The sequence below is a fragment of the Epinephelus fuscoguttatus genome, linkage group LG6 (genome assembly GCF_011397635.1).
Source record: "Epinephelus fuscoguttatus linkage group LG6, E.fuscoguttatus.final_Chr_v1".
Classification (NCBI taxonomy): Eukaryota; Metazoa; Chordata; class Actinopteri; order Perciformes; family Serranidae; genus Epinephelus; species Epinephelus fuscoguttatus.
The window spans coordinates 32,730,988-32,748,120 of NC_064757.1; the positions used below are offsets into that span (position 1 = coordinate 32,730,988).

Consider the following 17,133-nt stretch of genomic DNA (forward strand, 5'->3'; position numbering starts at 1 on the left):
AACATGTCAGAGTGCTTTACTAATTATTTCTATTTTATGCCAGTTTATACCACAACAATCCAGAGGCAAATATTGTACCTGCTTGTCCACCTCATTTATTTATTCATTTATACAACAGAAAACACAGCATACACAGTTGTGGCATTACTTCTGGATATCAAAATGAGCCACAAACGAGCTGTAGGCACAGTAACTTCAGTCCAACGTGAATGACAGGACATTTAATCCAGTTTAAAACTTGAAAAAGTTTAAATTATATTGACTTACACAGTAGAAAAACTGCATGCTCTCGTGCCAAACACAGCTCTCTGCTCAACTAAACTGCATTTGACTTCACTCTTGCCAACATTCAATATACATGCATTTGTTTCTGGACATTTTTATACATCATGTTTGATATATACGATGCCTGACAATGAATTTTGCATAATATTTAAACTAACTTGTGGCTTTTACATACCCGTAATAGTCCAATAATATAATACTTCTGTACTTCAAGTCAGATTTTGAATGCAACACTTTTACTTGTAGTAATTTTACCTTGAGGTATTTCTTGTTTTGCTTGAATAAAATCTCTGAATACTTCCTCCACCACGGTTTAAAGGTAGAAATCAGTCAGTTTACAAAGTATTTGTTGAAGGATCAACGAGCCGATCAACCCAGCATATTTTTTGTAGCACAGCAATTGTCTGCATGTGGTAAACAATGTATTAGTTTAATAATTTGAAAAGGTTTTGTTGCTCAAATGTAGGAGCACAGATCCAGAAGTTCTACAATACATAAAGAAAAAAAACTGTAACTGGGGTCACTGTCACCTGTGATGCTTCACACTCACTCTGATTTACCTGCTGTTGCAGAGGGAGTTTCTTTGCATTGAATCCATGAAGATCCTGGTTCATAAATCTGAGGCGGTGAATGAAGTTTGGTTGATGCAGTGTCCAAAGTGTCAGCAGGCCAAATCTGTTCCACAAATACACACATGTATGAAGGTTTATGCATCCTTACTGTACATTAATAAAAATAAAATGTTGAATGATGATGAGAAAGTCTATCCATCAGTCATCCTGGGCCAGTGTGAACACGGCCTTCCTTGTCCAAACAGGTCTAAGTGGAAAGACAGCTGTCTGGTTCGCTGCCCAGGATCCTCAATTTCCACTTCAGATTAAATTATGTATTCAGACTAATGTAATAGACTCAAATGTGCTTGTGTATTGTGATCTTGACTTTAGATATAATAAAACTGAGGGACAAGCATTAAAAAAAATCTTCAGTGACTCATAAAGCACTGTGAGGGGAAACAATCAGTCAAATATGACTTAGTGGTTATAATGACTGTGGCATGTTGCTGCAGACTGCACTCACTCACTGCTTGGCAGGGGTCTGACTCGTTAAGATTCTATCAGGTTTGAGCCGTTCATTACTTTTACAGTTCGACCACAAACCTGCAGGATCACATGCACGACAGGAGGGATTCCTCCGCCTGAAGATACAGCGTCAGGGACGTCAGCTCTGAGGAATCTCCTGCTGCACATCTGAAAACACAAAGCTGGGGAAAAGAAAACACCTGTAAGTTACTGGTAAATAACTGAATATTTTCAAGGATGTCAATGTTTGCTTTGGTGAAACGGAAATTAAAAACATTTTATTTGCTTCAGTAAGAAGAAACGACTCCATATCAGGTGAGGGTTTTATACATTTCACAATTATTTTATTGGATTTTTTTCTTTTTGCTTTGTTAGTTGAAGCACTATGACCTTCCATGAGTCTTTTAAACTCGTATAATCATCAAATAACCTTTAGAAGCTATAAAAATAATCAATATTAATGTAAAATAATCAAAATTCATAGTTTTGGCTGAAATAGAAAGTCCTAACCATGCTGTGCTCCTTCACTGTTTCACACCAAAATGGTTTGGCCGCTAAAAATTTCAACTATTCATCCACAGCTGCTATTAATTAATAAAATTTAATTAAAACGGACATGAGGTCGACACCAACTGCTCAGATTGGCTCTCACATCTTTGGGATAAGCACAACTAGCACTTACTGGTATGTTTAAATAAATTAGAATATGTAGAGTGACACCAGTCAGGATGTCAATGTGCTGCACATTTGTGACTCTCTGGAAACACCATTGCATGTATCTGGAAATGATTATTTGGTCCAGGGAACATTTCCTCACCAGCTTACATCATATCAATGCATTTCCGTCATTTGTGTTTGTTTATCAAAGGGGTGTGTGTGTGCGGAAGAGCGTCATGAAGGCAGCAGAGTGTTGAAACAAAGAGGAAACACCTCAAATGAACCCAGAGGTCCCGTCTGATAACTGACACACACACACACACACACCCACACATGTACCATGACTGAACGCAGCATTAAGGTTGATGTCTGTACTGCGTCACTGCTCGAGGAACACGAGGAGGGGAGCCTTTTTTGGGTGGGTGGGTGGGAGCTGCCCCCTCGCTGTGAGGGGCCGGGAATGTGGGGTGTCCTGTGTGGAGCATCGGCTGTGGGAGGCAGAGCAGGGGTACGAGGCCCAGATGGATGTCAGGGCAACATCTGTTGCACCTCCTGGCAGGGTCTTATCAGCAGAAACGCTGCCACACACACTGGATGGGAGAAGGGAGAAGACAGAGAGAAAGAGGGCATTCTTTGCAGAGTTTAAGAAAACATGCATTGTGTTTGTCTTGTAAACGAATGTTAGGTTCCCCATCAGGTCGAGCATTTGCATTTCACAAAGCTCACAGGGTTAATTTTGTTGTGCGTGACCAAATTTGTTTATACTTCTAGTAGGTTGTTCTAATGCATGTGGCACACTTTTATCCTTTTAATTACATACTATACACTATTTATAAATAGGAAATCCACTGATCACATTTACATTAAGGCTTCCCAAATAAAAGCAGCAACACAATTTTAAAGTCTGTTACACAAACTCTTGTAATATTCCTTTATAAATTCACTTCTGGTGATAACATTCAACCTTTTGTCAATAAATAAATAAATGAATAATCAAATACAATTGTACATGCAATTTCACTCATTTGTAGTCTGCAAAATTTACTTAAATCTGTAAAATAAATTTTTAAATTTGTTAATACCTTTCTTGTTTTTGTTGATATTTTACTTTGGCATTGTATATATTATTTTTGGCATACATTGCTGTTAGTCGTTGCTTTTTCTTTACTTTGATAGATCATGGTATGGATGGTACTTAGAATTCAGATAGCAAATAATACATGATGCACACTTTACATTGATGCTTTACAAACAAAAAGGTCAGTACAGTTTTAAAGTCTGTCTCCCTAAATTGTTAGAGCTTTGCTGGAAAAAATATTCAACCCTTTGACAGATTAAAAATGCAAAATCAATAACATTTGTACATGCAATTTCATGGATGTTTACTTTGAAACCGTATCCTAAAATCTGTAATAACACGTTTAATTTGACACTGTCAGTACCTTTGTTTTTTGGTAACATTTTAATCTTTGTGTATCTTTGCTCTACTGTAATTGATCATCAGATGTGCTTGAAATACAGATCATAGATAATAAATAACGTAAACTTTGGGGGGAGAGAAAAGTGACCTGCAGTGAAAACACTCTGGCAGCTAATTTCCTGTTTAAGGAGTCACGATGAGGTTGTGCTGTTTAAGATAAAAACGTGGCAAAAGTGTGAAGATAATATTTTTTAAAAACCCACATGGCTTCATTTATTTTCTGGACTTCCTACACTGTCATATCCTGTGTTGAGTGTTCAGCCCACATTTAAACTCAATCCACACTTGATGGAAGATTTCCTGTGACCTGTAATATGTGTGTACTGTACACGCTGTAACCAAGTTGTTGATGCAAAGAAGGCGACTAATGACGTACATGCAGAGCTCTTTACGTACGTCAGAAAATCAAAACCGAGAAGACAAATGATAAATAAACTCTGCTGGAGGGTGCGGATTTGCATGTTGGAGATTTGTTTGTGGTGAAGTTCAATTTGCTTTTGTGTGGCGTCTTGCTCTGACATTCTTTACATGCAGAATCTTAAAAAGGACCCCTCTGGCATTTCTGCATGTTTTGTCCTTTTGTTGCAAATCGCACCTTTGCTTTATATTACTGCCAACAATTAGGCTTGCCATAGATTTCTCAAAGTGTTTTTCCTCCCTTCCAGGCAGCCATTAATTACCATTCACTTTAGTGAATTATAAAAATCAACTTGCAGAGACTTGAAAGTATCTTGAGATACTGTATCCATCACAGTAAACACCGTGTCTCAGTTATTGTTGCTTGGTAATGCACAGACTGATTAAAAAAAAAAAACAAGTCTGGACTGTATTACCACACAACAACAAAAATAAAACTGCGCAGCTTCTTATCTGTGAGCCGCACTGAGGGGCTGCTGGCAGCAAGGATGAGAGAAAAACACCTCTCTGCAGAGAGGAGCCAGACACCGGCAATTAAACAGGTAGAGCAGGTAAAGGTTCAGTGTGGGAGGAGAGGACTGGCTGCATCTTTTTCAGGAGAATAAAATCAAGTGTGCAGACAGAAGGAGAGAGTGAGGAGGAGTGGAAGAAAGAGAGGTCCCCTGCCTCTCTCCTTTTTTCTCCCGGGAGGGCTGCTTCGCTGAGGTCCTGGCCTCTTCCCTTCCCCTGGGCATCCTGGATGCCCATGCTGAGGGAGGGCTGCTTTGGCGTGACCAAAGGGAAGCAGAGCGAGTAAGAGAGAGACAGAGAGATGGAGAGAACCTGAGAGAGGAAGAAAAAAAAATGGCAAGGAGAGAGAGATAGTGAGGGCTCAAAAAAACAGGGAGAAAGTGAGAGCGACAGGAAGAAAAAGGGGGGAGTGAGACAAGCGCAGCAGCCCATGGTTTGTCTCAGGGCTGCAGCAGCTTCCAGAGCTGGTGTGCAGCAGACTGAAGAGAAGCACGTCTGCCCCAGAGGCAGAGACTGGAAAACAGGATCAAAGAGTCGCCAGGGCAACCTGCATGACACACATTGTATTAAAGCCACACGGTTAATTTGAAAGAGAGGGAAGAAGGGCAAAAGGAGAAGAAAAGGGGAGGCAGAGGTAGCACAGAGTAGAGTATATTTATTAGGAACTCCTGTCTCACTTGGTTAACTTTCCACTCAAAACTTTCTTCAGCTGCTCCACTTTGACTTTGAGTGCTCTTTTTTTTTTTCTTTAAACTTTGGCTCGACCTCAACCGGCTCATCTGCGTTTTCCCGATTATCTTCCAAGGTCTCAGATTTCCACAGGTCACCTTAAATCACAAATCCGAGACATTGTGAAGAAAATGCTTCCAGAAACATATGCAAACATTCAACTCATCACACTTTTCATGGTAATACGTGAAGTATGGATGTTATCTTGTGTGATTACCTACCTAAAACAGACCTAAGAATGCAGTCTTCTAATCCATACTTGGTCTGACTGAAATTCTACTTTCACAAACATTAGCTACACAGTTCAGTGATTATGCTACAAAATATTCATACTGTTTAACAAACCTATAAACTGTCATCCATACTCCCATTTTAAGGTAAAACACTGAAAATAAAGACAATATAGCATCTATTGTGCTAATATAATATATCAAATATTTCACTTCAACATTTTAACAAGCAAGAGTTCAAAGTGTAAATAACGACTAAGACAATTTTTTCATTTTTAAAACTTTTAATTGCTATTTTAGACAAAACGCATGATTGAAAAACAAATACAAAAAGAAAAAAAAGAGATTGTAGTTAATATTTTAAAACCTATGTGTGAGCCGATGATATGCAAAGTCCAATGACAGATTTAGTTTGCATTCAAGCGAATGCAGCGATCCATCCAGACTGTAAAAAACTACCTGGCAGATCTGACGTCAGGTACAAAAGGTGACTGAATTTCTAAAAACCTGACAAAATACTGAACAAAACAACAGCAACAGAAATACAAAGCACGCATGGAGGAGGTGTGAACATTATCCGTTACTGAAGCACATCTTTGGGGACGAGCACACCTGTGACAGAACGAATACGACTCATTTTAGAGGTGTGGAGTCCACACGAGGGCAGCCGGGCTCAACGTTGGCATCTGGGATAAAAAGCCCCACCGAGCAGTAATGGGGACAGGGAGCGGAGCTGGAGTGGAGGGGTGGTGTTGGTTGGGATGAGGTGGGGTGGGGTGGGGGTCCGCGATAAACAGCAGACAGGGAGGGGTCTTCACAGACAGTTGGAAGGCATTAGGGTGTCGGACAGGGACTTGTCAGATGCAGCTGTTGCTGTGGCTGATTGATAGAGTTTGTATTCCACCCTGATGGGAGACTGGAGTTGCTAGCCGGTGTTAAGAGAGGGATTATGTCAAATTCAAAAGGACAAAAAAAATACAGAAAATAAAAACAAACATTTGCTGAACATTGAAATGAAACTAAATCCATCACACTTCTCTACCTCGTGGCTTTGGCCAGCCCCGTCAATCATCAATGTTTTTTTTTTTTTCTTCTTTTTTTTTTTGGTCTTTGATTTGAAAGAATTCATAAGTGTGGTATGAGTTATAAAAAATCCGAACGCAGCTCTACGAGATTAACATACAGAGCTATAAAATATATCCTAAATTGCACATTTATAAAAGCATTCAGACTTGTTCCCACTTCCTCCACATGGTCTCCATAAAGTCATCTAGCACTTAAGTCACATGATTAGTAGTACTTGTGTATGGCTGCACAGGAGGGTACACAGCAATATGCCTGTTTGCATGTACATAATACTCCATGAGATACTCAGACTACGCTATTCAGATTATATTTTCAGACACGGTGTAACGCACCGATATGTAACTACTGTACATAACACAAGGTTTTGGACTCCGATCACACAACGACATTCGTTGTTAGCAAGTCAAACTGAGAAGCACACTTGACAGCCATACAGTACTTCTCAGTGGAAAAGAACATCAACTGAGCCCACCCAAACATCCTGTAAAGTAATTACTGGAGATGTTAAACATATCTACAGACAACCGGGGCTCCACTTTGTGTGTGACTGTGTGTGTGTGTGTTAGGGTGAGAATGTGTGTGTAAGTGTCCGTTGATGACTGAAGGAATGCCACATGTCCCACGTGCCGCTGGTTTAATCACAATGGCGCAGACAGCAGTAAACAAGATTTCCATTTCGGGCAAAGTTCAATGATTTTTCTTGACAACTGGCTTTACACTGGGTGGTTTTAATGGCAGCTTTCCTCTGACGGGCTGTAGTGGCACACACTCTTCTAGTTTGAAAGATGAGAGCAAAGTGAAGGGAGAATAACATACAATACACTTCTCGAACGGAGAGGCCGACGTCTGCTGTGTTTTCTCGTGTGTGCATGTTTATGTCTGTGCATGAGTGGGTATGTGTGTGTACATGGGCACCAGCAGGATGTGGTGTTTCGTTGTCGTCAGCCACTAATGTCTCTTAGCATTAGCGGCGTTAGCATCATATCCTTGCGGGCTCTGTGTCTTTGTCCTCCAACAGGCTAATGAACTGACCAAAGCTCTCCTTCACGGCCTCTAAGTTGTCGGTGGTGCTGCCCTCCAGGATCCAGCGCTTCCCTCGGGCCAGCGGCTCCAGCTCGAAGTACTTCTTCACCTGTTGGCAAAAACAGAGAACATGGTCAGTCAAAACATTCAGTTTTAACTCATTAGTATAAGGTGTCCTGTTTAGTCAGATTCACATGGACAAAATCTTCATTTAAGTTCAAATAAATATTCATTCTTTTATAAATGTTTAAAGCAACAGATACATCACAAGTCTCTAAACCATGCATCATTTAGGGTCAGTGGTCTGCAGGTTTTTATGTCAAGTAAATGCCAGACCAGGCTTTTTTAATGACTAAAACATCTCCAAACATGTGGGAGAAAGCAGATGGTATTATCTTGTGCTTTAATAACTGGTGGGACCCAAAAAAAACGCAGATTTTACAACCTCCATTAAAAAGTTTGGGAATGGTTTTAGACCAGAAGTGGGAGCCAGGATTATCATTTTAAGGAAAGTGTAAGAAAGGCCCTGGACTGAATGCTGTGTCACAGATTTCAGAGGCGAAAAACGTAAAAACGAAAACAAGCAAGAGCCCCGAGTATCATTCCTATCCATACTGCAACTAGTTTTCCATGCACAGTGTGTTTTCTTAACAAAATCATTTACAAACACACAAAGACACAGCTATGGAACTGTCCAAACACAGCTTTGTGTCCAGAATGCAACCAAACTGAAGAAATAAATAAAATAGAATAAAACTAAATTAAATCAAAATCTTCTTCTCTGGGAAATATGCAGCTTGCTGGCTTGGCACTGCTCTTTGTAACAGTTGATTATAAAGTTCATATGTTGGCTCTTGGCTGCTCATGACAGTGGGGGTGCGGTGAGGTTGGGGGGAAGAACCAGAACCAGCTGTTAGGTAAAAGCAAATTTCAGCAGAGGGAAACAATGTCTTAGACCTCCACTCAAGGTACTGCAGGTTGTTAGGGTTTCTGACATTTCCAAGCGGAGAGCAATGGAAGCAATTTTGTTTGCCCGATGTGAGCGGAGTTCAGCCATCTCCTCCTGTTTGTCTGATCGCCAGTGAAGAACGTACAAAGACAAATATGTACCATCAGCAGCTCTGAGAAAAAGAAATGCGATGCTACCAGTGTCACTGATGCAATGAAACTACATTTTCCCACCATGGATACTGATTTAGTCATTTTCATGTTCAGTTTGACAGTTTTATGTTTGTTTGTAAAGGTGTCTGTCGCACTGATCACGTAACAACATGTGCGAATGCTGCAATAATCATCCGTTGTCCATCATAGTATATGGATAAAATTTTCATAGCTTTAATTAGTAGATTTTTGCCTCGGCAAGACACTAGGAAAAGGAACACTGTTATGAAAATGTAATGCTTTTACGTTTTCTTTTTGAATATGTGTAAATGTATGTTATGATTGGTCATGTGGCCATCCTGGTTGTTGTTAGTGTCTTGTAAACCAATACGGGCTGGGCTCCATCTGGAGAAAGATACTTAAACAAAAATCAAAACTAAAATCATAGCTCTGTTAGAAACATGACAGACAATATTACAATCTAAAATGCTTTATCCTCAGTTATCTTCCTTGTTAAAGGATGAAGAACTTGACTCTACATTTACCACAAAGTAGACCTTTTCTTCTCGGTCCTAATTATCGTTATACGGTTTTCACATTGTAAAAGGACACAGACTGTAAAGGGGACATTTATCAATCACAGCAGAAATACCAAAGCTGTCAAGCCATTAAAAGCATTATACGACCAGCCGTTACAACTTCACTCACAATCTGTTCAGCGTTGGACAGTATTTCTACACATTTCTGCAAATATAAAACAAGGATTGATGATTGAACAATTTCTGCAAATCAAAATCGCAGATAACCTCAATATTCTGAATCAAAATCATCTGTACACCCTGTAAAGTGTACCAGATCCACACAGGTGACCGTCACACAGTCAAATGACTTTTCAACTTCAAGTGAAATTGCTTTTGTCTAGACCGTGCTGGGCTGTCTAGCTGTGCCATGGTGTGTGGCATGAAGAGGATAGGGAGGAGGAGGAGGAGGGGGTATTCTTTGTGTCTGCTCAAATCCAGCCAGCCATGCCAGTGAGTGGGAGAGTGAGCGCTGTCTCTGCCCCTGAGCCGAGTCTCTGTCCGGGTGTAATGTGAGTTTAATGACAGATTAAGTCACCTCAGCCGCGTTTGGCTCAGAGGCCTGGCTAGAAAGCCGAGCGGACCCAAACAGTGTTAACAAATCTGTCTGGGTAACTTGAGCTGCCCTAGTCCAGGCTCTAGCCCCAGACCTAGACTGCAGACGATGCGGCTGGCTGCCTGTCTGGCTGGCTGGCTCACTTGTCTGCCTGTAGCCAAGGCCCTCTTCTGGAAGACTCTGGCCCCTGCACTGGCAGACAGTCAAAAGGCCAGCAGTGACCTCTGTGCAAGTGCAGACAGGCTCAAGCTTCTCTCGCTTCCCCTCCTTGCCTCGCGGGCCAACAGAACACACCCAGGGGCATCTGACAGTGTGGCGAATACCTTCTATCCTCGGTATGACCAGACAACTGATCTTACCAACCATACCAGATGGCTTATTAGGTTTTTAGCGCAGCTTTACAGTTGTGCAGTCATGAAAAGACAAGTAGGCTGAAACCCCTTCTATACAGCCAGGTCAAGGAGGGATTGGTGTGCCAGTATGCCGCCTCGCCGTTCTTTACAAAACATACGAACATTGAATGGGGGAGCATTGTTGTTCGGCCATGAAGCTAGCAGAAAACACAGACACTGTTGTGCTATGCATCTTGCCACTTTTGCTTCCAGAACGCTAGCATGCTATCTACGATCACACACTGGAGCAGCATTATGCTGGCATTGGTGGTTCAGTGTAAAAAAGCAATGGCAGATCTTGTGTGCGACAGTATTGAGGAATGTGTTTAAAAAGGGCTTGAGATTCCAAAGAATCTCCCACTTACTTAAAGAAGTTCAAAACAACATTCAGAGCGAATCTATGATTCAGGTTTTCTGGATATGGCTCTCAAGATAGAGGTGGCGGAGCTGGCAGCTAACAGCTAATGATGCTAATCGTAAATACAATGCTAACAATGGCTACAGTGCTAACTGTGTTAACCAGGGATAAACCAGAAAGTCGGTGCCACACCTTTGCAATGACAACGTCCCATTATCAGCGGTAACTGCCATATGAAAGCAGTGCAGAGCGATGGCGATTAGCTAGCCAGTGGGATACACACATGCACTAACATACATGTTCTGCCAGACTGTCTACCACAACAACAAACAGAGCAGCTCAGAATTAAACACACACAAAGGGAGCGTGACTCCATTCTCTGCTCAAGCAGCTATAACTCCACTACATCCTTACATAGCAAATATATGTTTGCTGCTATATTAGTGCTCTTAATATCATATAGAGCTCCTTTAATACCTAATGGTATGAACACCTTCATAAGGGGCCAAGTTTCATTGAAAGGGTACATCAAATCCAGAGATTGTAATTCCACAAGGGGCAGACGGGACACATCGCAAAAACGCTGTCTCAGTGTTACATGACTGAAGGAACCCCATGACCTAACAGCCGGGTGCACCCACACTGGCAGTCAACAGTGTGGCCCAAACCAGTTTCTCTGAGATTAAGTCCTCCTAAGCACACTTATGCTTGCTTAAGGAATTGCGTGAGGCAGTGGGAAGGGTAAGCCACACAAGACGCGGGTTGCCAGATGGCTCCTAGGATGACCACTGGGTCATCCAGTCTAGCTTCTTCTAGGTCATACAGACCAGGGGACTTGCCCTGTGCATGGGAGAAAGCGGCTTATACATGCATAAGGGTGTCAAAAAATCTGTAATCACTTGTGTCAACTGTATTCCTGCTGCTGGACTCCAGCCACCAGGAGGAGAGACATAACACTCAAGAAAAGCACAACTGTTTGGCAACAGGTCTGAAAGGTTACAGTGACTTCTAGTGACTAGAAGTGCAGAGTGGACAGAGCAATATCTGAGAACTTGGATGGGCTGGATTTTACATTTAATTGCATACAGTAATGTTCAACATTACTGTATCATTCCATTTTAATAACAACTGAAACTTGCAAGGTGAAAGAGTAGTTGGTTTCTCCTGCCCAGGATTCTGTATCATGTTTAAAGCCTTAAAAAAGCCAAAACACTGTTAATATTCTGATACGTCTTGATCTACTTTTAGAACACACTGACGTTTCCAATAAGCCACAACTCTGTATATGGAAGCAACTTTATCTTCGTGTAACAAATGATCAAATTATAAGTAATTCTTTAAAAAATAAAACATGAAAAACTGGCCACCGGCACCAACATCTGACACATTCTTGCACAAAGAAGGTAAAAACTGAAGGTAAAAGTAGAAAACATTTTAATAAATCATGGCTTGTGGTTGTTTTTAACAATTACCTGCATTCAGAAATATGTAAGTAGGTTTGACGATAAATTGCCTGATGATGGAAAATGTAAATTGGTGTTTTAAGAATGCAACTGATCAAATGATTAAATGAGGAAGAGATGAGAGACAAGTTGGTCAGGATTGAAAAGTGCTCATGAGGGCATTTCTACATACTTCTTTAATCACGATTGGAAATCCGTATCTATCAGTATCTAGGCTATTTGTGGGAGAGAAACCAAAATAAACTTGGCCATCAAGACTAAGCTTCCTCCTGACAGAATACATTTTTTCAGCTTTTGGATTAAATTGCACATATTGATTAAAAGAGACAATGTGGCTGTTACTTTTTGGAAAATAAGTTAAAGGAAATACCACTTCATTAAAGGTATATCGTTAGTTTTGACAGTTTGTGACCCAGTGTCTGCAGGAAGTGGCTGCACAGCTAGTCGGCTAAGCTTAAGCTCCAAGCCTGGCAAGCCTACCTCAGGCTCCTTAAGACAGCGGCTCGGCATGCATGGCACGTGCATCCAGCTGCTTCCTGACCTATGCCAGATTACTGCATGCGATGGTCACTGTTGGCATCATGTCATGTCAAGAGGATATCCTGGCAGAATAAAAAGAGCTTTGGCGGATGTCTATTGCCAGCAGAGCCCTGCTCTGGCCTCCTGACCAACCAAACACATGAGAGAGGCAGACATAGGCAAAAAAAAAAAAAGAAAAGAAAAGACTGACTGGACGAGAGAGAAGAAAAAGATGCCTGAGGCCAAGTTCTAGTCATGGAGGTGGATAATGCTGGATGCTGAGAATATATGTGAGAAACCCCCCTGACAAATCTTTATCCTTCACAAATTTATATCCTCTATTCTGCAGTGGTGTTCAGTTTAAAAATAAAATTGAGGATTCAAAGTAGAAAGCAGGTTGTATTGTGCTTATATATTCTTAAATTATAGGCTGTATAGACAAACAAATAAAAAAACTGTCTTAAAATCACTTCATGTACAATCTGAGCTGAAGTTAAATTCCTTCTTTTTTCATTCTTTTCCTCAATTTTTTTTTCTTGTGCTTCTCTATCAAGGCGCCAATCAGTACAGCTATTAAGAGTACACAGAGTAGGAAGTTATTTATAGTTTCAGGGACATTTCACTCAAAAAACAAAACAAAACAAAACAAAACATATTTTTCCTCTTACCTGTAGTGCTATTTATCAGTCTAGATTGTTTTGGTTTGAGCTGCCAAGTGTTAGAGATATTGGCTACAGAGATGACTGCCTTTTCTCAAATTCAGCAGTACTTGGCTTGTGGTGCCCAAGGCGCCAAAAAAAAGAGTTTCATGTCGAAACTATTTTCTTTCTACTAAAGTACATCCACAAACTGTATCACCACGCAGAAGGAAGTGAGCATCTACCCAAGGACGAGAGGCTCATGCTCGTGACAGCATGAGACACTAGCAATAGATGCACGCTTTTTTCTGCCCAGTGATTCGGTTGGTGGGTGTAATGCAGCAGAAAGAAAATAGTTCCTACATGAAACTTTTCAGAACAAGGTCTGTGGATTATCTTGAGTTTCTCAAATGTATTTTCTTTTCGGCGATTTGAGCACCAAAAGCCAAGTGCCATCTAGTTCCATTATGCCGGAGAGAAGGCAGATATCTCTATGGCCGTTCACGCCAACACTCAGCAACTCACACCAAAACTATCTAGTTCAAGAAATAGCATCACAGGTAAGAGGGAAAATATGTGTTTTTGATTTGGGGGTGAACTGTTCTAAGTTTAAGATTTAAGAAAGAAAAACAGCTCAAAAGATGACAAACCATCTATTCTTTACATTATACTTGTCACAGTTTAAAGAAACTGTTCATTTATCTAAAATGTTGAGAGAAACTGACTTATTGACAGTACATGCCAAAAACAGCCTTTGTACAAACGATAACACAGACATTTAAAGTACACAGGCAGCTGACAAATGATAACTTCCATGCAGCCTTACATGACCCACCTTTATTGTTTTTGCAACATGATTTATTAACTTCAAAATTGAAGTAAGTTTCCATAGAGCATTCTCATTATTTTATCTGTACCCTGTATTTTTCCTATAGTCATGTTCAGTAATTCAGTCAGTAATTCAGGTTAAGTGCCTTCCTCAAGGGTGACATGGCAGAGGTCCAAGCCAACTGAGTACACTCAGTTTACATGCCATGTTCAGGATCTTTCTGATAAAAAGACTGTGGTTCACTGGTCTTGCGCTATGTGTGCGTATTTGGGAAATCTAGAGTCAGTTCTAGCATTCTTGCAGAGGTTAACAGCAAAGCCAGATGTAACAGAGTCAGGTTTGTTGGATACACAGCTACGGCAGATCGGTATCGTAAAAGAAAGTTAAATGACCTGCGATGTCAACTCTCAATTTCTCATCTAGGGTAAGTTTTTTTTGACAAGTCTGGCTCTTGCAGTTGCCTCAGGATCCAAAAGTCTGAGAAAAATATCAAAACTAAATTCAATAATATCAAATAATACTAATAATCTCTCCCTGTTTAAGTAACAAGATCATGAAAGGAAGAACAGGAAACGTTCACTTGAGAAGATTTTGCCTCTCAGCCATGTTTTAAAAAAGCCAAAACAGAAAGAGAAGCTGATAAAAAGACTTAGTCAGATAAGTTATCCTTCAAACACTGCCTTCCTGCAGGCAACTATCAAAACTCCTCTGTGGAGCAAGGAGAGCTTTACTCAATAAACTCATTGGAGAACCAGTGATTTTAGCCTTGAGCTTTTCATTTGGATAAACTTCAGCAGGGGCCCCATCGCAACAAAAATAACATCCTTTGTTCAAAGGCTACCTCAGAGCATGTGTGCATAAAGTGACCTATGGGAAAAGCAGCAGAAAGCAGCCAAACATCTTAATAAATGCATCTTTATATGTATTTAGTCATGAGGTATTTTGGAGGGGACTTTTTAGTATTAGCTCTAAAATACATGTGCCTCATAAAATGGAGGATATGGCCTTCAATGCCCTTGTCCTAATATGTACCATGACCACATGTCTACCCTACTTCACCGTCATGTGTCAAAACCTCACCACATGAGTAAGCCATATAACTGGAGAAGGAAGCATTAGGGGGTCTCTGAACGAGGGAAAGTGGCATGCTCAAATATCCAAGACAATCAATTACACCATCCCTTGACATGTTAGCCCCTGTGAAAATATCAGTCACTTGGAAAGTGGCCCACACTGGCGACTGCATTGAAATGGGAGGGTAATGTGAGATCCACTTACCATATAATAGATATGCCTTTGTTTGCTTTTCCGGCTTACCTAAAGAGCCTTAAAGACATGCGAAAGCCCGGAGGTCCCCAAGAGAGGAACACTTGGGAAGTCTGGGAAAAAACAAACATTGCACCACAAACTGTGGGAGGTGTCAAATGAAACAGCCCGCTGGCCAACAAGTTAAACCTAAAGCCTATTTAAGCAAGGCTGTAACACCTTCGGCAATGGACCTGAGAGTTTGCATCTGAAGGGGATTACTGTCCTCGAGCCTTACCCAAGGTGGATAATGACTTGATCATCTGTTAAGTGAAAGTATTACCTGTAGGTGGAGCACATGACACTACCACCTTTTGGTTCCAGATTACATGAAGTGAGGACTTCAAGACCCCCTTCTGAATTTAGTTGGGACGGCTAACAGGTGGCACAGCACAGAGAGAGGAGTATGAAGGGCTCAGCTTGGCAAACCCTGCACCATCAACAATTAACCATTCCTAAATCCTGCCCTTTTTGCTTTGTGCTTTAATCAAAGGTGAGCACGCTTGGAATCTGACAGTATCTTGATCAACTTCCCCCTTTCCTGTTATACTTAGATATGATATGTGCTTGTCTAGTCTATACTCAGAAGGAAACTTTTAGGGTGACTGGTGTCACAATCTTCACGGACACATTACATTGTATATAGTCAGGGTTGGTTAGTTAATGTTAGCAAAATGATAGCTAACCATCCAGCTAATTCATAGCTATATCTAGAGGAGTTAGCCTGTCAGATCACCAACATCAGCCAGGTTTGCTTTCTCCTTATTTCTGTGCCAACGCTGTGGTAAAGCTGACATATGACATGAATGATCATTTCCCGGATCAAGGCTAACGTTCCTTTGTTTACACTTTTTCTGTCAGGCTATGTGCTGCCCCAAAGAAATACATTTTGGTGTTATTTATTGGATATACACAACATCTAGCATCCCATTGTGAATATAACCTTCCATAGCATACTGTTGCTGTCAGCTTCCCGCATGGCTACAGAATTTAATGGAATCAGTGTTGTGTACAAGAGCAAAGTTTGCCTTTAGCGCTCTCTGGCAGAAAACTATTCATTTCAACCCAAACCATGATTAACTTCCTGACCAATACCAAGAAATCCCAGTCTGACAGAAAGCCCAGATGGCAAACTTCTCCCAACAACCTGTAGACATTGGTGTCGCTATGTTTCTCATTGTCAAGTTCGGAACAGTTACTAAGTGGAGCGCAATCTGGAAATCCATCGGTAAAATAAATAAATAAATAAATAAATAAATAAATAAAAATTTCTTCCTTTACCTCTGGAGGCACAGCCCGGAGTTTTTCGACTAACGGAAGTGCAGGGGCCTCGGCGATCGCTCACGCCCTTCACTTCCGGCGGTGCCCCCAGGGAATCGCTGTGTTGTTTACAAATACTTAGGGTAGAAAACCAGCAGAGTTTAGCTATGTATCACATTTTTCACGTCACTATATCACCGTGTAGACTAATCTAATGTTTGTTAAGTCTATAAACACAATGATTGAACAAATGTTACTATTTCTGTGTGCACGTTTTGTAATTAACATGATTATCGTAGATTAGCTGGGCTAACCGTTAGCTGTAAAAGTTAGCCATTAGCGGTGTCTGTAATAACCATAGACTGTATAAAAATAAGGTAATAACTCAAACGGTCCGTGAATAAAATATTTTTTCCAGCGGATATCTTAGTTACAACATGGTTGAGCTAGCAAAGCAGTTTTGTGTTGCTATGTGTGGTATTTATTCAGTTTGGGGAAATCACGATGTCTAGAGAGCATCAGTGGCTGCAGCTGACAGGGACAGTTAGCAAAGCTAACATCAAGATGTCATCTGTTAAAAGCCTCTCCTTGTCGGATAAGACATGAAACTACTCCAGTTAACTCAATCATGTTGTAAC

The 17,133-nt window shown here is 40.8% G+C and overlaps 1 protein-coding gene across 2 annotated transcripts in view; it reads right to left on the reverse strand.

The window, feature by feature from the left end:
- Positions 1 to 5,671: 5,671 nt before the first annotated feature.
- Positions 5,672 to 17,133, reverse strand: part of arl15a (ADP-ribosylation factor-like 15a) — a 127,823-nt gene continuing 116,361 nt past the window's right edge. For both annotated transcript variants that reach the window (XM_049578049.1, XM_049578048.1), the window contains exon 5: positions 5,672 to 7,605. In XM_049578049.1, coding sequence (XP_049434006.1) covers positions 7,453 to 7,605 — 153 coding nt within the window. In that variant the 3' untranslated portion in view covers positions 5,672 to 7,452. The remainder of the gene's footprint in view (positions 7,606 to 17,133) is intronic.